General features: G+C 34.9%; 1 protein-coding gene across 1 annotated transcript in view; it reads left to right on the forward strand.

The window, feature by feature from the left end:
* Window positions 1-27,251, forward strand: part of LOC122806078 — a 329,514-nt gene that overhangs the window by 284,675 nt on the left and 17,588 nt on the right. Inside the window, exon 4 of the mRNA XM_044076316.1 lies at window positions 5,964-6,188. Within this exon, the coding sequence (XP_043932251.1) occupies window positions 5,964-6,188 (225 nt within the window). The remainder of the gene's footprint in view (window positions 1-5,963; window positions 6,189-27,251) is intronic.

The following is a 27,251-nucleotide window of genomic DNA, read 5'->3' on the forward strand; positions in this document are numbered from 1 at the left end:
GTTATTTCTCCTGGTTCTGTTCTCAATCTTTTCAGTGAGTCTGGTATTTTTTGAAGAAGAAAGTCTATGTTTTTCTCTACTTCTGTTAACCTGTAGTCTATATCTGTTACAGAATCTTCCAAAGCAACAATTTGGGTAGTTTTTTGTTTAAAGACTTCATTTAATAAGGTTATTTTTTGGTGGTATCTGCTTTTATATTATCCACTTTTAGGTTTAATTTGTCTATTTTACCCATCAAGTCTTGAACCGTAGTAAGGATTGCCTGTATTTAGGGTTGCCAGCTGTCCGGTTTTTGACCGGACTGTCCGGTTTTCTGAAAAATTGTCCGGTTACAAATTTAATTCAAAACCGGACACACTAAAGTCCGGGTTTTGTGCCACTGCCATGGTCTGAAGAATTTCTCGCTCACCATCTTTACTCTCTCTCTCCCCTCCTTATTGCCTGTGGTCCCGGTGTGCTTTTTGGCTATAAATACAGCCATTACCTGACTCCAGACTGTCCGGAAATATATGACACTAGCGGATGTGATTAGCCCCTCCCCTTTCTGGAATATGACCGGGGCCATTGGTGAACATCTTTGCCGGTTCTCTGACAAGCACTGCCTCTTGCTCCTCCTTGTGTCAGCCCAGGGTGACAGTGTGGATGTGGAAACTTGAAAGCTTGGAGATTTTGAAACGAATCCTTTGTACACACATTATTGGGGATGGACGCAGGTAGGCAAGCTGTGGCTAGAATGTGTCTGTTTTATTTCAGTTATATATGCAAGCATTCAGTGTGTATAAACTACAGAATGATGTTCCTGGTTAATTGCCTAATGCAAAAGGGTAAACTCATGAGTTGTGGGCCTGTTTAACAATGCTATCCCCCCGTAGATGATAAAGTGGTGTACGTACGAACCGTAGCTAAAAGTGTGCAATCTCCAGTCTTGTCAGTACAACAGAAAAGTAAAGCATGAATAGTCTGAAAAAGAGTGTGATTTACGTGTATAACAGGAAAATCTCAGTTTATACTTAAAAGTCCCTGTGCCAGTAGTAGCACAAGTGGCCTTCTTTAGGCGATGTAGTTGAAGAGTTCCTCATTGGGTGTGCAGTAGCAAGTGTTGCCCACCACACAATACCTGGTGATGTGTTGGAGTAACGAATGCTTATTCATGCTGATGTGTTCAACAGCCGCACAAATAATTTTTTTACGTTTTTTGCAGGGGATCGATGTCTGCCTGCACCCTCACACTTGTTATCTATAAAACCTGTTTTCTGGCAATCATTGTGGATTGCAGTCACTAACTAAGTAATGACGGACATTTTAATTTCTGACTTTTTATATCCTTCAGAAAATGCATGCTTAAGCAAAACCTGATTATCTAACCCTAAATTTCTAAGAGCAGTATTTAAAATTTGTTCTTATTATTGAGCCTTTATCTCCCTCCCCTTCCCCCTAATTATTTTGGCTTCCTCCCTGATTTTTGGCTGAAAGTTTTTTTTTTTTAGGTAATGGCAGCGACCCCACTTGCAAGACCTGTGAGGTAGGGTTATAGTAGTACTCATGTTTGCACAGTTAACTAAGTGAGGAGCGAGTAGCAACTTCATGCATAGATCATAACATTTAACCTCTGTATGAAGTGCATAATTTTACAAATGTATACAATTCATACTTGTTTGACAACACTATATAATAGCCACTTCACATTACTGCAGTAACAGTAACATGAGACAGTAGCAGTGCCTGTAATTCAACAACAGGAAATGTATTTATTATTATACAAATGTATGAAATGTACCAAGTGATCTGCAACATAAACTCCAGTTTCCATTCAGACAGCATACATGAATTTACTATGCATTCTAAGACCTTTTAACTCTCAAAAGATTTGTAGACTATCCAGATTTTTGCCCCATATTTTTAATCTCTTCCTCATAAACTTGTGGTTTTCTGGAAAGTCATTGACAACTGAAGTCACTGAATAATGGCAGATACCAATCAGAAAGTATAACAATTTTATGAAGCATTGGTTTAGTTGCTCATGGAATACTGTGCTTGCAGAATTATTGTATATTGCACCACATCTTCTTTTTCACCCTTAAAGATATTTTCACAACCTCCACTCTGCTTATTGTCCCGTTTCACATACTGCACCTGTTAACTCCTCGTTCCACAAGAACTACCACTTGTAGCCTTAACTCTCTGCTCCAGTCTGTAACTACTTGTGTAAAATCCATTGTTTGATATTGTGAATTAGCAAAGGAATTTTGTTTAATAGTTTTTGCACATAATATTTACACTGAACTTGAGTAATTATGTTTTTATGTATCATATATGCATTTCTAATACTGCTTGTGTAGCATTTTTGTATAGTCAGTGAATGTGAGATTTAAAGGCAGAGTAGTTTTAATGCTAAGTCTGTTTTCATTGTGAGACTATATTGCTTTGTTTAGCAAATGTGTATCAGTGGTTTATGCTATAAAATTTGAAATAAATATTTTAAATTAAATCCAAATATTTGTAATCACTGTATGTGTAAAACAGAAGACAGTATGCACACTGAGAGTTTTGAACAGTGTTTATGGCAACTGGTAAGAAATCAGCTGAAAGCAGGCATCCGGAACAGAAAAAGAGGGCGTTCCCATCAGCTGATTTCACAGTGATGTCACAAAATGGGTGGGGCCTGGATGGGAGAGGGGGTGGGAATGGGTGGAGTTATGGGTGATGCGAGGGGCGTGACCTTAGTCCGGTTTTAGCCACAAAGAAAGCTGGCAACCCTACCTGTATTTCTTTCTTCATTAGAGTTTCTTGCTGAGAAAATTTGGAGCTTCACATCTTCCTTTGTGAATGTGGTTTCAATGCCCCTTCTATTTGAAAGTTTGACAGGAAAATATGAAATTTTTAGCTTAAGCATTGCACCAACTTGTAGCTTACGACTTCCAGAATCTGAGTTTCATAGTTTCAGGTCTTTGTTGGTGAAATTAAATAAAAAATCCTGTCTGGAAAAAATGAAGATGGCAGAGCTCATGAACTCTGCTGCTTTCAGCTTTCCATCCAAGCCACGCCCCCTGCTTGCCCATTTTTTCATGCTTCATTAAATGATACTTTGGTCACATAGATTCTTAACAAACTGTCTTTTGATGTAAACAGGTGGAACAATTATTGTCAGTAAACTTTCCAATAATGAAGTCAATGTGCAGCAATTTTCCATGATGCCACATGGCTTGTTAGTCCCTTGTTAATCAGGATTTAGATCATAGCACAGTACATAAACAACACTCATTAGAGCTGGTTAATGACATCATGATGGCAAAGGATAAAATACAATATTCTGTCTTGGTCTTTTTGATCTCTAAGCAGCTTAAACACTATCAGTCATATGCTCAAGATATTCAGCTTTATCTCACTTTTCCTCATGAGATTTTATTGGAGTTTTCATCCATGGAAAACTACTTTGATTCCATCCTTAAGTGATGATGTTTAGTTGACTGAAACTTGACCCAGCTAAGACCACAGCAATGGACCTTACTCCATTCATCAAATGTTGCTCTCTTCTTTCATGTAATTACCTGTAGAGAGAATCAGTCAGAATTTGCTCCGATCTGCTTGTTTCTGATGACAGGCTGAAAACAAGGCAGCTGGTATCAGCCATTGTAAGATGTTTTACTTCCTCCTGAAGAATATTGACCCCATTAAACACAGTACACTCACCCTCAGGCTTGTGGAAAGTGCTAAATGCCCTAGTGTTGTCCTGTCTCATATGAGCTGCAGTGCTGTCTTCCTGGAACACATTGATTATGATGCGACTTTTCTGTAGAAGTGCAGAATTCTGCTGTCATATGTCTGTCCGATGTGCCTAGAATGTATATTTTGCCTATACTGGTTCTGGTTACAGCCAAATGTGGTTTAGTGAATCTTAATCTTAGCTGACAAGCCCTACATGCTCTGGTTCCTGCTTATCTAAATGAGCTGCTAAGGAATCAGCCGGCACAAGACAGTTAAGGTGATCAAGTATATGACTACTAGCCACTCCAAAAACATGGCTTGAAATTTCTGGAAATACTTTATTTTATTATTTTGTCCTTTGGAATCAGCAAGCTTTCTTGATATGAGCATGAGAGATAGAATCTTCTTTTAGGGGGTCCTCAAGATAACATATTTTTCCAAAAGTCTGTAGTGAACTTAGGATATTCACAGATTTCACAGATTTCATGTATATTCCAGGGCCATTTAATCTTATAACCACGTATGCCTTGCGGTAACCACCCTCAGGATGTATCAGTCAAATCCAAGAGTAAATTGTAAATACCCATCCAGTCATCCAGACTATTTTTAAAAAGAAAGGTATTGAGTTTTAGTGCTTGACATGCAAGTGGATTTTATTACAAAGGTTTCAGAGGCTCCAGGTTCTAAATCTGTCCCTCCACAACTGTTCTGTTTATCTGTTAGTTTAGATTTAGGCCTTTGGTTCTAATATTGATGAGACCATTGGACTTGTGGAGATAAAGGAAGCCCAAGACCACTGTGTCTGTTATAGCATAGTAGGCAAGACAAAGATCTATCCTCAAAACCCTATACAATACCGAATAAAGGGACACAGCTTCCAGTGTCTTTGGATAGCTCAGAGGCTCAGAGACTTCAGCAGCCTTTCAGATATTTCTTGTTGCTTGATATGTTCTTTGAGATACATCCTGAAGGAGACATTGCACTCAATAATTGGTCTGATCAATGACAGGAGGGATTACCTCTTTAGACCTTGAATATATTCTTTTTGCAATTTTCTGTGTTAAATAAATGGATTTCCTGACAATCACAGTCACATGGCAGAGCATTCTCAATCTAAGTGTCCAGGTCCCTGACTACAATTTCTCTTTGTAGGGGTGTGCTGTCTATATAGTACGATGAGGGGAAGGACTGTTTGCCAAACATGTCAATGCTACACATTTTAGCATTTAGTCTGAGTCCATTTTTAGTATACTGAGTTTACCAAAGAAAGTTCATTCTGGAAGGTTTTGGTGTCAGAGGATGACTTAGCAACAGCTCCCAGTTTGCAGTTGCTTGCAAACTTTTCTAGCAGAGGTCCTGGTGTCTTGGAGATTTAAGAAGTAAGGCCAAAAAAAGATGAGATCCTAGCACTGAGTCTTGAGGGAAATTGCAGTATAGCTTCATGCAATCTGATGAGGCTCTTGCAACTTGTGCTGTGTGGAATCCTTCTTTCAGCCAGTTTGCTTATCACATATCGGCTGATTTTTAATGCATTCAAATTCTGTGAGATGCCATTATGGAGAATGGTTTTCAAGGCCTTGGCCAGGTAAAGAGATGCCATGTGTACAGCATGGTTACAGCCTACTGACTCTGTAAACATTTTGAACAAGTTTAGTAGACTCAGTATACAGGATATACCATTCACAAAGATAGTCTCTTGTTGGAGGTTTAAGTTAAATAATATTGTTGATATCATGATTTACGAGATGAGTGGTAAAACATTCCATACCTTTGCAGATGAGGTTTGTAAGACTTACAATTCTGTAATTAGCTGGGTTGGTTGTAAGGCTACCCTTATGGAAGGTCTTTGCAACTATGATGTGCCACTTGTCAGAGTTAAAATCAGTAGCTAAACTTAGTTTTTTTTTTTAGGGAAGCTACCATTAGAAATTTTCCAGATCCAATAAAGTATCAACTTTGTTGAACAATGAGCAATGTTGTTTTGGAAGAGACATGATAATGAATCAAGGTTGCTAAGGGAGATTCAGATGCTAAGGTGACAGAAAGTGGAGATCATAATGGTGGTGGGGGGATAATCTGCAGGAGGAGAATAAGACATCACTTTTCACAGACTTTTAAGGTATTTGACAAGGATTTCTGGTGTTGTTTATGCATCTGGTAGCTTGTTTGCCTTTCCTGCTCAGATCAATGTCACCATAACTTGATTTGTTTTATTTCATTTATACTGAAATTTTTACATTTATTTTTCATCCTTACAGAAGATCCAAAACAGCAATGCCTTCCACCAAAGCTGCGTAATTCTCCTTGCAAGAAAGTGGTAGGCAAATCAGGAAGTATTAAAGACTCTAAACCTGTATCTCTAGCTCTACAAAATCTCAGGTCAGATGTTAGTGAAATAATGCAGCAGAAGAGTACATTTTCTGAATATGTAACAGAAACCACAGTCATGGAAACACCAGAGGACAACCGACCTACTGAAAATGGTAATTATAAATATGTGGCAACCTGCATATTGCTGCCTTATAGTTTTCTTTTTTTTTTGCAAACTATACAGATTTATTTGCTAGTTATTATGTTTTTAATTTAAATTATTTATCAACTGGAAGGTTCATACACACAGAATTTGTGACAACACTAAAATGTTTGGTGCCAGATTCATTAAAGTTTTATTTTAGTTATAAGGCTTGCTGCATTTATAATACCTTATATATTGATACAGTGTAGTTCTGACTCATGAAACAGGGGTAAATTGGGTACAAGACAATCATGCCCAGTGAAAGCAGACTATACTCAGCAGTATAACAGTTAACACACTGTCACAGATGAAGTATAGCATAAACTGCCACCCGTGTGTGAATGGCAACTCTGTGTGTCTGGGGCCATCTAGAAACTATCCTTGGTTCTGACCTGTTACAACTTTGGCTTCTACCTAAGGTCATAATGGGTCAGTGTCTCCCAGTAGCTTAAGCATGCTGACAGTGATTGCAGTAATATGGAATTCCAGTGTACTGTGTTTCAAATGCCTCCAGCTTTCCAGTTTAGAATACACATATACATTTACATGTGTATGCATATAAATTTATGCATAGATAGATAAACATAGTATTCGGTTCAGACAGGTTAGCACTGTAGCATTAATAAATTTTTAGGAACAACACACTGCGTTTAAGTGTGTAAAGCTCTCCTCAATATAACAGCACAATCCCAACAGCAAAAATGAGAGAGCACCATAGCTAGAGCAGGTATATATAATAATACAAACAAATTTTAATTCAGTAGTAAGTGCTTTCATGCCCCAACGGATGCTTCTTCAGACTTCAATGAATACATAACATAACATCACCTACATTTATAGATATATACAAGTAATCAAACAATTAAGCAATAAATTCATCAATCCATTATTATATTATATAGACCTGCTCTAACTGTGGTGCTTTTTCCTTTTTGCTGTTGGGATTAATAATATTTTGCTATTTGCTACATAACAATATGGAGCTAACTAGTGATTAAGAGATCCTCAAGAGACATGTGGAGCAAAAGTACATTAGCAGCTTGTTTGCATGTCTCTGAATTGAACATCTAATGGAAAAACTGTTTGTGTTCCCTCAACCAATCCACAAAACACTGTTACACTGGTACCTGCAGGAACACACAAACACACAAAAACTTTGGTTCATAGCTATGTTGCTTGTCAAGAAACCTGTTCTGCAATCCTATAAGAAAAGATATTTCATGCATCACACTCTCATCTCCCAATCTCTGATACACACACATATATATATATATATATATATATATATATATATATATATATATATATATATATATATATATATATATATATATATATATATATATTGCATGGGTCTACATCACATGAATGAAATCCCATTTCACTGACTTTCATTTCACCGAGACCAAATCACCTAAATTTCAAAATACTGACAACTCATTTCACTGAATCTCATTTCACCGAAAGCTTGCAATGCTAAATTTCAAAAGACTAACTGGGAAACCATAGACAAACACACTCACAACACTAATGAATACCTCTTTCTGGAACTTAAAAACTACTTACTTACCCTCTTGAAAGAAATCAGACAATATAAAATCAAAGTAAGTGGGGGGCGATGCCCCCCACCCCAGATGTGGGGGGCTGTGCTCCCCATACTCCCTAACTATATATACTAACTCCAGGATCACACTAGATAGGGGAAAAGGGCATATACCTTTTACTTGTTGTACAGTACTCTACATGCTGCCACTACTGCTGGGAACGCACAAAACATCCGCCATATTACTTTACATACTTCCCATACAAATGTAAATAGACATACCCACATTTAAAAACAGTACAGCACCACGTTCTATATAACTATCACTATTCTGACAGTCAGCAGTGTAAGTTACAGACATTCTTTTTATTACAAACAAGTCAAAGGTGAATGGAAATCCACATCAGGTCTATGGCTTACAATTCAATGAAATGAGATTTAGTCAAATGAATTTTCAATATTTTGAAAATTAGGTGATTTGGTCTCAGTGAAATGAAAGTCAGTGAAAATAGTATTTCAGTAAAGTGAAGTAGACCCAAATATATATATATATATATATATATATATATATATATATATATATATATATATATATATACCTACCTTGACCCATCAAAATTAGATTTCTCTGAAAAGTAATTTCGCGACTCCGTTTTTCTGAAAGTGCATTTATCTAAAAATGCACTTTCAGGAAAAAACAAGTCAAAGAAAAGCAACCTAGATTGTTGTTGTAGATTGCAGCACAGTGGGAATAAGGGAATATTCCCTTTCCCCCCACTGTAGTGCAATCTTGGAGTTAGAATATATAAGTAGTGGGGGTGTGGGGGCACAGCCCCCCACATGGAGGGTGTAGGGGGGCTTGCCCCCCTGCATAAACGTGTTTGGTGTTGTCATTTTTTTTTTTTGGTTTTCATTGACTCAGTTTTTCATGAAAGTGTTTTAGATTTCCCTCTAGATTTCCTTAGAACAGTCTGTGGTCAGCTCCCCTTCCTACATTGCTACTCCTATTCTGTGGGTTGCAGACAAAGATCGTCTGCTGCTGCTGCTACTGCTGCTGCTGCTATACTTGGATTCAATTTGCTCCCCTACTCTTCCCCCAATCCCTCCTACCCCGTCTTACACTACATACAAAGTTTGCTATCTCCACCCATTCTTTCAGTCTTCCAATCACTGTTAGCCTCCTCAACCCTCGCCTTTCAGCCTTTCAATTGACTTACATCATCATAACAAACCACTCCTACTGAATTCACTCTTCATTTTGTCTCCTTCTGTATCTTCTGTTTTCTTCCTTTTTTTCAGCCACCATAGAAACTTACTCTTCCATGTTCTTCACAGCTATTAACCCCTCCTTTGCTTCTTACCTTCTGCTCGTCTCTGCAGTATTCCCATCATATTTTACTTATCCATTCTCCTTACACCCAGTCAGAAGTTGTCTCCATCCTTCTCCAATCATCTCATGTATCTTTTCTCCCATCCAAGCCCAATTTCCTGCCACGTACTCTTATAGTGGAAGATCCCCAGACATTTTTATCCACCCAGTAAACACCCCTTAAAAGAACACTGCTTTCTTCCCTCATTCTCTAGATCTTAATGCCTGCACTACAGTTAATTAACCCTAGGAATTCCTATAACTATGACTTACATTTACATTCTCCTGCTGATATCAATTATTTTCCTTCAACCCTCACACAAAAAAACCCACAGCAATTATCTCACTGCTTCCATATATCAGACTGCATTAATACCTACACACGTACTGCCTACCTAAACCCCATTAAACATTTACATCACATCACAAGCACGCCAACACCCAGCTCACATACATCAATCATATTTTGGTAGAAAATTCCAGTTATACACAAAATTACACATTCCAAAAACATTACTCAAGTTCTGTTCCATTGTTTTTATACTTCTGTTAAGAGGCAACATTAAGCCCAATCGAGGACCACTTAACAATAATGTCTTAACTCAAACCAATAAACAGCATCATATTACCTGCTCCCTCTTTATACCCACATTATCAAGATTAAAATTAACCAGAAAATGCCTTTACCATACAACATAAGCTTGACATTATAAATATTACAGAAACATGCCGAAACCTCACACCCTTAGTCTTCACCACCTCATACTCAATAGTCATACTTACAAGCTTACCGACCAGGTAAAAAACCTTGAAACGAAGCATTAATTCTCTTCAAATATTACCTTAACCCCACAACCATTGCACAAGCTAACAGCAACTCAGAATGGGATCCTAATTGGATACTTTAAAATTTCCAACAACCAAACAAAGACCCCTTGTTATGGCCAGTGCATACCTACCTCCAGCAGCCTCACTACCACAATTCAATACCCTAATCCAACAAATATATGCCAAAGCTCCCAAAAATGTAATTGAATCATTCGTGGAGACTTCAGCCTTAATTACTTACATCCAAAATCCATTGATATGTCAGAACTCCTGTCCAGCTTAAGTCTTACCCAAATCAACTAGATCAAACCTTCAGTCCAGCAGGAACACCTTACTAGATCTTGTAATAACTAATAATCTTACAATGCTATCTAACCTCACCATACATGCACCCTTCTTTAGTTTTCATTGGCCCATAACTTTCTCATTACATAATCTAACATTAAAATGTATTACCTTCATGCCCAAAACCATTCAGAATATCACTAATCTTAAAAACCACCCTGACACCCTTAGCTGGTCTCTCTTACTTGCCATAAAAGACCCAATGCATTAGCAAAACAAATTCCTTCCCTTAGTATAAAGGCTACTTTGATCTCATAAACATGACTGGGTATCTAATGAACTCAAACACCTCCTCAAATTACATAACAAAGCATGATACACTTGGAAATGAACCCCACCATGGATTCCTAAGCCAAATATACCTCACTACACAACCTAGCCATCAATCCATCAGCATACACAAAAACAACCACTACCAAAAACAAACAAATCTCACTTTTTGCCAAACCTAGAAGAGTCTGAAGAGAAATCAACCTGTTGTCTTGTGGAAAAATGCAGCACAACTCCGTTCCCATGAAACCCTCTAGCACCACAACATGCAAACTGTTATGGACTGACTACATCAGTGAGTACAGCAACCTGTCACACATCAACAACACAAACCTACCACACCCCCACAGCCACCCCCCTTTACATTCCACTATTCCACTTCAAAAAGATTAGAGCCAAACAGACTAAAACACAGTTAGACCAAATACAAATAGATACTACCCAGGATCAGATAACCTAGCCCCTTGGTTCATTCACCTTTGTAAGGACTTTATCTCCCACCTACTCACTCACATGTACAACCTTTGCTTAACTAATAAGATTATTCCTCAAACATGGAAAACAGCAAAAGCCACTTCTATTCCAAAACTATCCAAGCCAACTGCTGCTTCACCATTCTGTTCTACCTTGATACTTCCCACTTTAGGTAAAATACTAGAAAAAATATCTACAGCCAAATTACTGCTTATTTACATCAATATTATCTTCTATTTAGGAAGCAACATGGATTCTGATCTAGACAGAGCACCGTAACAGCTCTCTACTCCCTCACAGATGGCATCCTATCCAATATAGACAAAGGCAATCTGACAGGAACTGTCTTTACTGATGTCACAAAAGCCTTTGATGTAACTGACCAAAACTTACTATTTGACAAATTAACTGAAACAGACATTAGTGACAATGCAAAACCTTGGTTTCTAGACTTCCTTACCAATAGATGATTCAAGGTGAGAATAGGTACAGCCACCTATGAAACAGCTCCTGTTATGAAAGGAGTCCCACAGGGCTCCACTTTAGCCCTTCTGGTCTTTTCTATATTTATCAACAAACTCTCATCTGATCATCCTCAGATAGCTTTAATTCTTTATGCAGATGACACAGTCATTTACATGGTCAAACATGTCTGATCAATCAAACTTTTCATCAAAAGTCCCACATATAATCTCAAGGGTATCTCCCAATCTTTACCTACCTTACTAACTTCAAAAAGCAAACTCTATTGCACTGACCATGCATTCTCCATTGTAGCACCTAAACAATGGGACTATATTCCTCTCTCAGTCTGATGCATCCACACATACTATGACTTCAGACAATAGCTGAAAGTACACCTCTTCACCAAAGCAAAGTGCAGCTGCTCTCATTCAGGCCATATTACATGAACCCTGCAGCTCTCTCACAGCCCTTTATCCCTGTTTCATCCTTCATTATCTCATATTATCATTCCCTTACTTATTGTCTCTCATTCATCCTACCTCCCAGTTCTCTTTGCATCTCTCATGGTTCTTTTCCTTTCTACTCCTCTTCCCTCTGTATGCCTCTCTCTCCATTTCTGTCTTCTTCAATTTGTATCCTTTCTTGCAAATATTCTCACTTGCCTCTTCTAATGGCCTCATACCTCTTTATATAATTATATGCTGCTACCTCTGTAGCATAGGTCATCTCAGTCATTATAGCTACATCTTATCCACACAGCCCTGTTAAGCATAATTCCATTTTTCCAGCCATGTTATGACATTGTTAACTGCTTCTTGAACTAAATGTTGTAGTATATTCTTGCATCTGTAAATATGTATATAGATTTGTTATTTAGCATATCCTTGTATCTGTGAATATGCTGTGTTCATTTCTTATGTGATCCTATTCAGATGGGCAGTGCCAGCAAATGGTCCATTGAGATCAATGCACTACCAAGGTAAACAAATATAAATAATAAATAAACTACAGTTAAACAGATTGTACTACTTAGGCAGTGTATTGGACAGGTATGGTTAATTTATATTTAATATGGACTGGGGCAGGTTAGCATCTCTCTGTCTGGCTGGAAGTAAATATGTGCCCTCCTGGATTAACAGGCATTTTGTGAATAAAAGGAATAAAGAAAACAAGGAGGGAAGAAATTTGAGAAAATGGGTTTAGTTAATTACAGCAGTACAAGTGTTAAGAAATTAAACTATAACAATTTGAGTGCATTTTAAGTATTTTGTTATAATATATTAGGCTTAATCCATCTGCTACCTTTCTTCCTTTATTTCTTTTCTTTTCTTTTCCATACCTATTTTGGCTTGCAACATGTGTGCCATCATAATGGCTTGCAAAAAGTACAAAATGTGTAAATACTCAAATGTAACACATGCAGTATGATACTATCAACTTCGTATACTTTAAAACATCATCTTTATTGAGATATGTGGCACCCCTGCATATAACTTGTATCATTTTTTACACATAGTGCTGTAAATATTACTACTGGTTTTCTGCTTTTTTTTACCAACTGTGCTATGCCTTGCCACTATACCAACTACCATCACTAAGTCATATAGCTGTCAGTTAAGCATCTACAATACTATTTTTGTACTGTAGCTAACATAGTACCTACTGTCTGCTGTATGTATTACCAACACCTGCTCTTTCCAGACACCATGGGACCCAGTCTACCTGTATCTCTTCAGTTGTCAGCCTATTTGAGTTAGACATATTGAGGCAGTACTGAAACTGTCTTATGCTCATTGAGAATCATTTTATTATCCGAGACAAAATTCACTTGTGAAAGGTTTTGATACATATTCAAATGAGAGGCAAAGCTCTCATGCCCCACAGGTGCCCAGGGTGTCAGTGCTCACCACATGCCTACACCAGTACATCACAACCCTAATATCAGACCTAAAGTACACTGAGGCACTAAAAACTAATTTCTAAAGTCTTCTAGGACTCCCAAACAGCGTACTAATCTAACTCAACCTCTACAACAAAATAATACTGTACCTGCTAAATACTCTATGAATAAGTCGTCAAACATGAGTCACTAAAGCAATGTGCAGTAGGCCCTAAAGCAACCCAAGCATACTGTCACACATGCAAATGTCTGTGCTATAGCTGACTTAGTAGATAGAGACACTGAGATACCTCTCACCAGGCTCACTGAATGTCCAACTGGGCATAAATCCCATTTTCAGTGGAGGCCTGGGGAGACAAGCTGTACAAGACATAATACAAATTTTATGTATATGATCTTGTAAACATTCTAGTAGTAAAATAAATCACAATAAATTAAACAGATGAGACCAACAGAAAGAAAAAAGCAAGATTACAACAGTCAAAATACATTTGCATGTGCACATAATTATCTAGGTATATTTGAATATAAGGGATAAAGAAGAAATAATAAGGTACAAAAGGTGCAGAAACAAAAACCTGACAGTAAGAAGAATATTATAGGGCGAGAAAGGTTAAAGGAAGTTGGAGGAGAAGAGAATAAAGAATATTAAAAATATAATAATATAGAAGGAGATAACTGTTTCTCAGATGATCAAAGTGGGTGGTTAGGAAGGTACTGATTCAGAATGTTATTGAAGGATAAAGGGACAGATGGACAGTAGAAAAGAATTTCTCATTTTATGGGGAACTGGAAGTTGAGTGTGCTCGAAGTAAATGGGTGACTCAAGCCGGTTCAATGTTTTCAGAGCAGAGCAGAGCAATGATGACTTTTATATGACAGATTAGTTGAAAATCTATCTACCTTATTATAACATAGTTCCAGCTTTGTGATGAGTGAGACTTGAATATTAGTTAGAAGCAGTGAGGCATACAATACGGAGGATAAGAAGGTAGAAGGTATGCATTTGCTATCTTAACTCTGAAGGAGTTGGTGAGGAATTTTTTTGAATCTATAAAGCATACTAAATTTTTGATGCGTTTTTTTTTTAATACGATTTTGTATATGAAGATCAAATTTCAGTTGGTTGTCAGTTGTGATGACTTGTAACTTGGTATGACATATGAATTTTATTTAAAGAAGTTATTTTGTAGTTGGTTTTGAGATGACTTAATCACTGAACACGTGGGAGCAAATGTATTATGATGCTCCAGCTTGGATAATAAAAAGAGAGACCTGGTCGAACTCTCTGTGTATATTTCTGGGGCTTGTAAGCAGCTAATTGTTAATAGTATATAGCCATTTCCTCAAATGATGCCATAAAAAAAACAGACTTCAACAACTAATTATGTTATTTGTATCATGGGGGTGATTATGTGGCAGCTTGAAGGGAGCTGGCCAAAAGTCCTACCTGTGGTAGGGCTAGAGCCTAGATGGCCAACTGAGAGCAGTGAATTTTGAGAGCTCCATACACTAGTATAATAATATAGGAAAATGTTATTATTTTCAAGTTTAAAATATCAGAAATCTATAGATAAACTACTAAACTACATAAATATCAATTTTGGTGGAGATATACAAAAATTTTCCTGTTAAGTAACTTGGAGATATATTGAATCACTGAATATGAACAACTCAAGGAATTCTCATCCAGATGCTGCTTTGAAAAAAGAACTGCAACTGATGACATCTACCTTACAGGAACTATCTTTGAAGTTGGATGGCTTTAAAAATTACTTAGAAAACCTCAAATTAAATTCTCAAAAACAGACTGATACGCTTAAGGAACTATTACAGCAACATCATACAAAAATAACAAATATAGAGACTTCTCTAAATGACATTGAAGGGGACTCTAAAAGAGGAAGAATTCCAAAAAGAATTTCTGCTTAAACAGAATACATGGCTGCTTAACAAAATAGATGACTTAGAAAACAGGGAAAGGAGAAACAATGTAAGGATCTTTGGTCTTAATGAAAACACTGAAGGAGAAGACATTATTTCATTCTTAACAACCTGGATTCCTGAATTTTTAGACTTTAAAGAGGGACTTTCATTTGGAATTGAGCACTGAGGAAACCTGCTTCTAACTCAACAAATACTCCACCTAGATCCATAGTTATAAAATTTCTTTCATTTCTGGACAAGGAACTAATATTAAAATCTGCTTGGAGAAAAATCACCCTTAAAATACAAAGTCTGATAAGGTTTGACAATGCTTATTCTTCCAGAATACTAGAACAAAGGAAAAAATTCTGGCCAATAATAAAACTGTTGACACAAAACAATATTAAAGCACAGCTGGCCTTTCCAGCCAAGATATGAATACTTTTTGCCAATGAGATGAGAACCTTTATTGACTTCGAAGAAGCTATTATATTCATCAAAAACAACAAAATAGTGTCTATCCCAGAAGAAATGGAATGGATGGCCCCTACTATTAAAACAATAAAAGAAACAAATCCTTGGACTGATGCTAGAAAGAAGAAACAAAAAACTGATTCCAAGATAGCTGTCTCAAAATAAAATAACTCTTACAACTACATCTCTCAAAGTATCAATTGATATGGTACATCACTTGTCATCTGTTTTTATTGAAAAAAAGATTAAACAACTGAGAAACAGTAATGATTTATTCAGAATGTTCACAAAGAGTCCAGTAATTCTTCATAACAAAGGTAGGTCAAGATGGGTTACAATTTACATTGTCTATAAGCCAAACAGAGCGACATATAATACAAACATAGACGTTTCTATTCCCCTACTTGAACTCAGTGAATACTTATCCTTTTTATTTTTCATCGATTTTACTTATAATTTAAGTAATTAATTAACTAATTCAACAAGTACCATTCATCAGAGTTCAGACTCAAATGTAACAAGTTAACATCATATATAATAGCAGTAACAGCAGAGTGTTTTGAAAAAGAAATGCGGTCATGGAGACTAATGCCTTCTTCAGTTAAAGTATGATTTAGAAATGTCGTATATCCTGGTTAAATAATAGTAGCAAGCTCTTAGTGCAAATGTCATCATTATTCTGTCTAAATATAGTTAATATCTATTATGGCAGGTATCACAGATATGAGAGCTGTTTGATCAGTCCTGATATGGTATGCATGGATGCAGCTGTGTCTGGCAGCTAGTACAAATGTCATTATTATTCTGTCTAAACATAGGTAATATCAATTATGGCAGGTATCATAGCATTGAGTGCTGTTTGATCAATCTTGATATGGTGTGCGTTAATGGAGCTGTGTCTGGCAGCTGTTGTATGTTGCTGTTTTTGTCTCCAGGAAGCTGTAGGTTGTGACTTGTGCTTGAGGTTTACTGATGCTTGTGTATTAAGAAGGGACAATTGGTGTTTTAGCCTGGATCCAGGGGAAGGGGATGGATAAAACTGTGATTTGGGATATTTTGGTAGAGAATAGTTTGTTTGTACATCTGGTGAGTGAGAGGTGGGAAGGCTGGAAGAATGTGTTATCCTATATCTTTTATCTTTTGTTGTGGCGGCTTGTTAGGAGTTTTTTTTTTTGATCTGTTTGCTCTCCGTTCTTTTCCTGGCTGCTGCCTTGCTGAAAGGGAGAGAATTTAGGCTTGAAGTTGCAGTGAAGTGAAGCTTTGCTTCAGGTGCATTGTGAGCGTCTGGTATGCAGTACACACCCACACTAACAGAAACAGATGCTCCCAGGTTGCTATGGTAATGGAGACAGAGTGACGTTAATGCTTAACGGCTCTAAGGAGCCTCCGAGATGATTCTCGGCAACAAAGTTTTTGGTTTTAAAAAAAATATTTAATAAAAAGGCTGTTTTAAACTACAGGTACACATATTGATGTTCTCCCAACACTTTGTGTTTAGCTCATTAAGTTGATTCTTGGTAAAAAAAAATAATAGGCACAATTTTATATTTAAAATGTATTTTGGTCCAAACACATTAAGGACTTACATAAGAGTGGAAGTCTGATTTATTGTGAAAGACTAAGAGCACTTGGTCTTGCGCAGTACCCTTTGCAGTGGTGAGCTTGCTCGGACGTGTTGGGCATATGGGGATAGCTGATTCTAGGGGTGTTTGGGGTTGCCAGGAAGTGCTATAGAATCGTCAGATTTCCTTCATGTAAATATCTGTGGGAATGGAAGGTGTGTTGAGTGGTTCACTGGCAGAGTGGCCACTGCATGGAACAGGCTGGTAAAATGGAACAGGACAATATTGGTTTGGATATTTTAAGAATAGCCTGGAAACACACCACGTGAACTAGTGAATGATATTCTGGCAAAACTGGATGGGCATTGTTGCCTGTGCTTGAAGTACTGATATGTGTGTATGTAAGGATGGAAATATACTTATAACAAATAAGAAACTAGAAGGGTCTCATAATTTAAAGTCTATGGACTTTATAAACATGCTTGGAAGGTGCTAATAATAAGAATAAGCATTACAGCTTGTGGTCTCTCAAATAACTAAGCAACAGCCAAAAAAAAAAAAAAAACACACACACAATAGTTATGTAATGTATGATTTTAGTAAATCTAGACATAAAATATATAATCATCATATAAGATGAAGCAGTATGCTGAATTTAGATATTAAAGACAGGATTTAATAGCAAGGGCTTGTGTATAATAACACTGCTGTCTTAACTTCTCATAAATGACATACAATGCATTGAACATCAAGTGGAAGCATAATGATTTTCTTATATAAGTAAATATGTATAACAAGTCATGTGATTGCTTTAACTTGAATTGTAGTTTTTGTAACCCATCTTGACCATATATAATACTTAAGCAGTTACCAAGGTAACTGTTTTATACATAACATCAAACCAAGAAAATTGTTCAAGAGAAACAATAGAAGCCTGAACTTGAAATGTCACAGAATGTAACAATCATATTCTGAACAAATAGTATTAAACTGACAATAGACACTCAGTTTAATAACATAGGCTTGTGTATAATAACACTACTGTTTTAACTTGCCATAAATGACATACACTATATTGAACATCAAGGGAAAGCATGATGATTTTCTCATATAAGTAAATGAGCATAACAAGTCATATAATTGCTTTAACTTGAATTGTGGTTTTGTAACCCATCTTGACCATACATAATACTTAAACTGTTACCCAGGTAACTAATGTTTTATACATGACATCAAACTGACAAAGTTGTTCAAGTGAAACAATAGAAGCCTGAACTAGGAATGTCACAGAATGTAACAATCACATTCTGAACAAATAGTATTACATTGACAATAATCACTCAGTTTAACCTTTGCTGATTATACAAAATAGAATGTTGCCATTTAAATCAAAAAGCTTTCAGTATATGCCATAAAATGGCAATTTATGAATATGGAAAGGGAATTTGCAATCATTAATCACAATAAGCAAATTTGTTGTTTTTAACCTATAATTTCACTCATTTTATTATAAAAAATGATAGATATGAAAATCCTTATGTGTAAGAAATGGGGAGAAGGGATGCACTGATAATTAAAATGCACTAACTTTCATCAATGTTCACATAAAACAAACTTGAAGCTTTAAGTAAGTTAGCAACAAAGTGATTACTTAAGTGCTGGCAAACAGTGAAATATAATGTCTGATATATCCACCAAAATACATTGTATTTTTATTTATATTTATTTTTATTTATATTATTTATATTTATTATATATATTTATATTTATAGTATATTTTATTGTATAAAATACATTAGGTATAAATATTATTACCGTCTATTTGTATTAAGTAATACGTTTTGAAAGACTTCATCAATAAGGGTGAATATGTTAAATAACTGTGTGCTATAATCTTTTACTGAGGTTTTATATATGATACATCCTACTTTACTATGATTGAATTGTTTTTCATCTATCTTTCATGTAAATATTAATTGCTTATACTATGAGTAGACATTTATATTGTATTAGAATTCTGTCTAATCTACAATAGTACTATATCTGTTAAAAATAATATAAATATTGCTTATTCCTATTACAAATATTCTCCATATGATATTTCAATTTATGGAGCTCAGAAGTTCTGGATTGTCAAGGTATGAGTGATAATCTGATGGACTTAGATTTATCCATCAGATTAGGAATGATTTTTATTCCATGGCTAGTGTGGATCTTAGTTTTGTAAATATTTATTAATTTAAATTTGTTATTTCACAAACACATTTTAGTATGCCTGACCAAAACATTACTTTATTGGTAAACACTCAAAGTATAAAACTGATAATTTCCTTTAAAAGCTCAAACATATACTTTATAGTTATCAGAGGAAAATGTTTAATAGTCACAATAAAACAAACAAAAAAATACATAGTGTAAATAGTCTAAGATGGATTTAACTTTATTATCTTTAAATACCAATAGCTTAAACAATCCTAGCAAGAGATCAAATCTACTGAAATATTTAAAACTGAACAAAGCACAAATTGTCTTCCTTCAAGAAACTAATTTCAAAACAAATGACAATTACAAATGGAATCCTAAGGAATATATGATATTGGCACAATCCACTTATAAGACAAAGACAAAAGGGGTAACAATTTTATGGAAAACAAATGTGATAAACCCAGAAATCATTTATACATATGAAGATAAAGAAGGCCTTATGGAATTAGTAATAGTTAAATATAATAACAGAATATGGACCCTAGCCAATCTATACTGGTTACCAGGCATTGGAACATGAACTGTTAAAAATCCCTTGGATTTAATTTCCAATAATTATAAAGGCAACTTAATATTAGGAGGAGATTTTAACTGTATATTTGATATTTCTGAAACTACAAATAAAATACCACTGTATAAATCTGCTGTATCAAAAGCTTTAAACAAGTGGGTAGAATAATTTCATCTTGTAGATACTTTCACATTTAAAGAAGATAATTATTTGTTGTTTTCTCATCAAGATCACAGATTTGGTACACAAACTGGAATAGATAAAATATTTGCTGCCCGTGACTTACACTCTAAAATCATTAATTTCTCAATCACTCCCTGCCACTTTTTAGACCACAATTCAATGATACTAAAACTTCAGAATGGATGCAAACCATTAATATTTAACTCCAGAATTCCAGCATATGTAACTGAAATTAAAGAGTTCAAACCCTGGTTATTATCTGAATTACAGTTCTTCTTAGATATTAATTACACCACAGAAATAAATAAAATAATGGTATAGGACTCATTAAAAGCTTACATATATGGTAAAACCCTAACGTGGTATAAAAAAAACAGAGAATGGGATTCTAAATTATTAGCTCTACAATCCAATCTTTTGCCAGTAAAAGTTGAAAAAAATCAAAATCATTTGGAGATGAAAAAGAAAGTAGATATACTAAACAATAAATACAATGAAATTCTAACACATAAAACTAGTTTAGCTTTAGAAAAACTTAAAATTAATACCTTGGCCACTTCTCCCAAATATTTACATAATTTATCCACAAGAATCAAAATGCAATCAAAAGCTAATAACATTAAAAGTATCTTCCATGAAAAGAAAGGAGAAATGTCTTGGATATAGATGACATTCTTGATGCCTATAGAAATCAATATATGGAACATTTCTAAAAAGAAAATATACATATAGATCAATTAAATCTAGATGAAAAATGTTGTAATATAAAAAAATACCAGAAAAATTAAAACTAGATCTGCAAGCACCCATATCCTTCAAAGAAATTACAGATACAATAAAAGAGGGTAAAAATAATAAAGCTCCAAGTATAGATGGCATAATTATGGAAATATATAAACTTTTTCCTTCAAAGATACTATCCTTCTTCCATAAAACTCTATTAGAAATTCAGTCACAAGCTTTAATACCATCCTCTTGGAGATATAATCTGTAATCACACCAATCCTAAAGGAGAACAAATCCCCAAACCTCTGTACCTCATATAGACCTATATCATTATTAAATAATGACTTTAAGATATTTATGAAAATATTAACTAACAGAATGAAAATATCACTATCCAAAAAATAAATAATGATCAAACTGGATTTATATATCAAAGACACACACATGACAATATTAAAAGGATAAGTTCTCTTATAGATTATGTTAATAAAGAAAACAAAGAAACACTCATAATTGGCTTAGATTTAGAGAAAGCCTTTAATTCCCTAAATTTGGACTATTTATTCAGAATCCTAATACTATTTGAACTTCCTTCATCCTTTGTTCATCTCCTAAAAAATATATCTACAAATAATTCAGCGTATATCAAGTTAGGGCCTTTTACCTCTGAATCTATACATATAACAAAAGGCTCTAAACAAGGATGTCCCATGTCATCGATTCTATTTGCTTTGGCTATTGAAATATTGACAGATTCAATTCATAACAATATAAAAATCAAAAGAATAGATGTTCATGGACAATACAATTCTAAAGTAATGCTATTTGCTGATGACACATTACTAACCTTATATAATACAAAAGAGGCATTAGAAGAATTAGATATATTAATTGACACATTTCACATGACTTCAGTAATTAATTTCAATAAATCAAAATCAAAATTTTTATTCTTAAATGAAAAAAAAAGAACTGCAGACTAAGGGGGATCCCATCATAGGGAAACAAGAATCTACCTTAAAATATCTAGGACTTGAGTTATGCAAGGATAATAATGAATTAGTCTAAAAAAATTACAATAATATCATCAATACAATTAAAATCTCTGTAGAAAAATGGAACAAAATAATGTTAACATTTGAAGACAGACTACAGTTAATAAAAATGGTTCTACTGCCCAAGATCCAATATATAGCCTTGGTGATACAACTGTTACCAGAAAGGAATATACTTAAAGAAATAAATTCATACCTAATAAAATTTGCATGGTTTCCCAAAAGAAACAGAATAGCTTTAATAAATCATATCAGACCATGGAAACAGGGAAGATTAAACTTTCCTGATATAGAAACATATATAAAAACATCAATATCTAAACCAATCTCAGATTGGATAAGTCCAAATTACTCTGCAAATTGGAAAGAATTAATAACTGTAAGATCAATAAATGAATTTGATTTACAAAAAAAAATTCAAATAGATAAAAACAATTTGCCATGGCATATATTATCTATTAGTATACAATATAACATAACTAAACCCACTAAAACTTGTATGATTAATTATTACACTGACTCATTTAGGAACCTTATTAATGCAAATATAGATTTAAAAATCTGGTTTGATCTTTTAACATCATTTATAGTCACAAAGAACTTTCCACATAAAATATATAGAGAAATTATTAATTCCTGGGAACAGAAAGGATTTGTTTGTTGACTCCAATGTATCAGAGAACTAAAAGTTTTAGATATGCAAGTAATAAAAACAACATGCCAAATTCCACAACAGGACTGGCTAACTTTACAGAGTATTCTGTCATATTTGCAAGATTTAAGTAGAATAATTAACAATTCTTCATTTAAAGAAATACCTAAATTTATGAAATACATATATGAAATCATATATAATGCCTTTGACATAGGAAACAGTATTTCAAAAGTTTACAAAATATTGATACAACACCCAAAACCTCATACTGGAAATATGTAACAAAAGGACACTTAATACAGTTAACTGAAGATAGTAAAAGTAATATCTTATTATTGATAAAATATACATCTGTTACACAATACTGGAACAGTTTTAATTGGAAATGCTTGCACAGAGCATTCTTAACCCCAGGCAGAATCAGTAAAATTATTCCATAAAAAGAATATGTTGGAGATGTGAGCAAGTACACAATGCAGATTGGAACCACATTTTCTTTGATTGTGTTAAAATTAAGCCATTTTGGAATAGTATTAATAACTTTCTACAAGCTTTATTTAATGAATAATTTTATTTAACTAAAGCTCTTGTATTATTAAATGTGAGCAAAGGTCCTCATTTGAATAGGTCAAACATGTATATATGGACAATACTTGCAATTTCAAGGAAGTGTATAACAAGAAGATGGGATACAAACACAATACCAACTTTGAAAGACTTCTACAGCCTACTGAAGACCATAGCATTATTGGAAATTAAAACTAAAGAACTAAAAATTTATCCAAAGCCATTTATCAACAACTCTTGGGGAAAAGTCTTATCATTGATTGACACTATACAATAATTGATCAGACACTCAGTAATTTCAAGTAAGACCTATATTAATGTGATACTGAGCAGTGCTGGATTTCTAAACAAAACATTGCCTGCCCTCAGGGCTTTTTGAACCCTCAAAAAGATAACCTTTCACAATCTGGCTTTAATTTAGCCTCTCTAGAATGGGTGACTGTCTCTCCAGTGGTGGAGGTCCCTGTTTGTATTGAAAATCTATTACCTCAGATCTAATCCAGCATGATGGCAACATATAACTCATTCATATCCTGGTAACTGCAAGAAAGTCCACAAGCCATATAATGGGCAATTACAGAACACCCTCCATAATGCCAGCAGAAATGCAAATCCTTGGTTATTGTACCTAATTATTCTGGGCGACATCAGCTATCTGTCTGCCTATAGGCCAACATAAAACACAAATAACAAATCTCTACAAAGATTCACAAGTATCATCAACATTAAGTCAATTGACCAGTTAGTTCCCTCCTCTACTTGTGGTTTAAACCTAATAGACTTGGTTTGCTACAATTGTCATACCCTTTTGTATCACATCTGTAGTAATTCTCTCATTGGTTAAATGTGATCACAGTATCATAGTATTTTCCATAAGAGCCTTGCCTTAGGCACCCACAAGTCCTGCAATCTTCAGGAACCTTTACAAGGCTAACATCCTACCATTAAATTTTAACCTAATGAAATTTAAAAGCTTCATAGCCTGCTATGAACCTGTAGCCATCTGGGGTAGATTTAGATTCATACCTCAATACCTGCATTAAAGCATCTGTCTCCGTTTATCACAAAGGGAATGACAAATTCAGAAACATACCTCTCTGGTAGAACCCCTGTTTCAACAAAACCTACAATAAAAGAGAAATAAAAAGGCTTATAGTCTGAAAAAAAATCAATCAGATCTCCTCAATCCAAAATGATATCAAGAAGGAAAGTGAAGAACTACAGCAAAACAAACAAAAAAAAAAGACCTGCAAAGTTAAATATGAACAAAAATGCTACCACATATAGATATTAACAAAGAGCCTTTTTTATTTATATAAAGAACCTCAGAGACAACACACACCTGCACTGAGTTGATATTAAATCGTGCCAACCATTCTGACCTTAAGGATATCACATACTAGAGGGAAATTTATCTCTAACGTCTACACTCTGCCTCCCCCATGCTTCCCCCTAAAATATCTAGACATCAGATCTTTTTGTGATAATTTCAGAATAAGCAGTAAAAGCCCTCTCCAAAACCAGACACACTAGCCTTAAAGACTCTTGTAACCGTATTCATTCACAGCCTCTGCAGTGATCATGTACCTGAAGATTGATGAACAGATGCTGTGATCACCCTCCATAAGGGTGTCTCAATCACCAGTGAAGGGAACAACAGATCAATTACCTTTACCTGCCTCATTTGAACAGTAATGAAAAATATCATAAGGGACTTCATAAATAAGGATATTGGCAGCTTATGATCCCGCAACAGAAACCAATCTGGCTTTCCTAAGTACAGATCATTCCTACTTAACCTGAGGCCTTTGACTCTATTCCATACTTTGACATTATTCATAACTTGACTAAGTTAAATATAAACCCTTATCTAACTCACTAGATAACAAATTATTTATCAAAGAGAACTCAGTTATGGCTGCGAGCACACTTCCTTCAAAAAAAACTTATGGTGGTGGCATCCCATAGGGATCCATGTTGGGACACTGCTATTTCACAATACTTTGCTAATGTCAAGGGCCCTGTGGCTGACCATGTTTACTAATGGCTGTAAACAACAGGTTGTCATCAACACTTCTGATGACTCTTAGAACCTCCAAGAAGGCTTGTACAGAACCATGGAATAAACCTTAACACAAAAATACAATTTTGTACTCTATGTGAAAGAATAACACTCCTACACCTACCCTGTGAATGCCTGGGAATGTATCAACCAATCGACACCTGCTTTAGCAAATGTAGATCTAGTTAAGACATTTAGGCAAAATGACTTTCACTGGGGGGTGCATTGGGCTTGCCCTCTGGCAAAACATTTTTTTACTGAGGTTTGCTGAATTTTTTTGGCCTTTTTTTTGATCAGTCAGCACTCGATTAAACAGTTGTTGATTGATCAATATGAAGAGTAAAGGATCACCTCAAAAACTGCATGTTCACAGATAATGAGTTCTTCTTCAAACATTATGTAGCTATTGATGTTAGGAAATATTTTACATGACCCAACTAACCTTCAAGGAAGTTTTTTCCCACTCTACTCCTGACTTTTCAGACATTTTATTTATTTATTTATTTATTTTATTTATTTATTTTATTTTACATTTGTTGACCGGGCTAGTCTAACTGGATATATGTCCATTTTCAGTAGAGGCCCGGAGAGAAAAGCTCCAAGGAAAAAACTTATAATTTAATAGAGAATAACATCAAAACAGTTTTATACAACAATGATTGTACCATAAAAGCAGTATAATTTTAGCATAACATGTTAGCTAAAGAAATTCTTAAAATAATATAAAAAATAGAAGAAATAAAAGGTTTTTATTTTTTTTTATTTATTTATTTTTTTCAATTCTAACCTACTCTTAAGTTGGTTAAAGTATACTGCATTTACATTTACAGTTTACATTTGTTGACTGGGCTAGTCTAACTGGATGCAAGTCCATTTCCAGTAGATGCCCGGGGAGAAAAGTCCCATGTGTTTGTACAGAGTAAATAGATGCTAAAAGAATAGAAGTTGTACAGTGTTATCAAAGAAATTAAAGAAAATATAAGATAATACAAAAGTTTTAACTAATACTGTATAATAGTAATCCAGTTCTTTAAGGTACAGAGATAACTTTTACTTATATACATAAAATTTGTGTACTATAGGATATATTGTTAATTTGTAATAGGTAGTAGATGAAGGAAGGGTGAGAAGAGTAAGTGGGGGGGCAGAATTAGTCAGGGTTAGTACAGGAGCATAGCCAGTGATTATTGAGATATGGTTTTAGTTGTTTTTTAAAAAGAAAAAGAGAGGTCAGAGCTGTGATATCGGAAGGAAGTTGATTCCATAGTTTTCCTACAGAGTTGGAGAATAAGGAGTCACCTGCTGAGTTGTTGGCTTTAGTAGTATTAATCAGAAGTTTGTTTGAGGAATGTAGATTTTTGAGATTGTTATAAGGTGTGATGAGGCTAGAGAGTATAGGAGTGTTGCTAGGTTGATACAGGGTCTTATGAGCTATTGTGAGCTGGTGAAATAGAAGCTGGTTAAGGAGTTCTAGCCAGTTTAATTGTTTAAGATTAAGGCAGTGATGTGGTCTGAAAGGAGAGCCTGTAGCAAATCTAGCAATATTATTATAGGAGGTTGTTAGTTTCTTTATGTTGTTTTTTGAGATATTAGTATAAATGGGAGCGGCGTAGAGCAGAGTGGATAAAAGGTGAGTTATAGCTATAGTAGACCTAGCTACTGGAGTAAGAAAGGGTTTGATTCTGTAAAGGGATCCCAGTTTCTTATTAATTAATTTTATTGTAGTGTTTATGTGTATATCAAAGTTTAGATTGTTGTCAATTGTTATTCCTGGCAGTTTAGTGGTAGGGTCAGGTGAGATAAGGGTACCATTATTAGAAGTGAGGTTGAAATGTAAAGAGATGGACTTTT

Source organism: Protopterus annectens, chromosome 7.part0 (assembly GCF_019279795.1).
Source record: "Protopterus annectens isolate FY-2018-M chromosome 7.part0, PAN1.0, whole genome shotgun sequence".
Classification (NCBI taxonomy): domain Eukaryota; kingdom Metazoa; phylum Chordata; order Ceratodontiformes; family Protopteridae; genus Protopterus; species Protopterus annectens.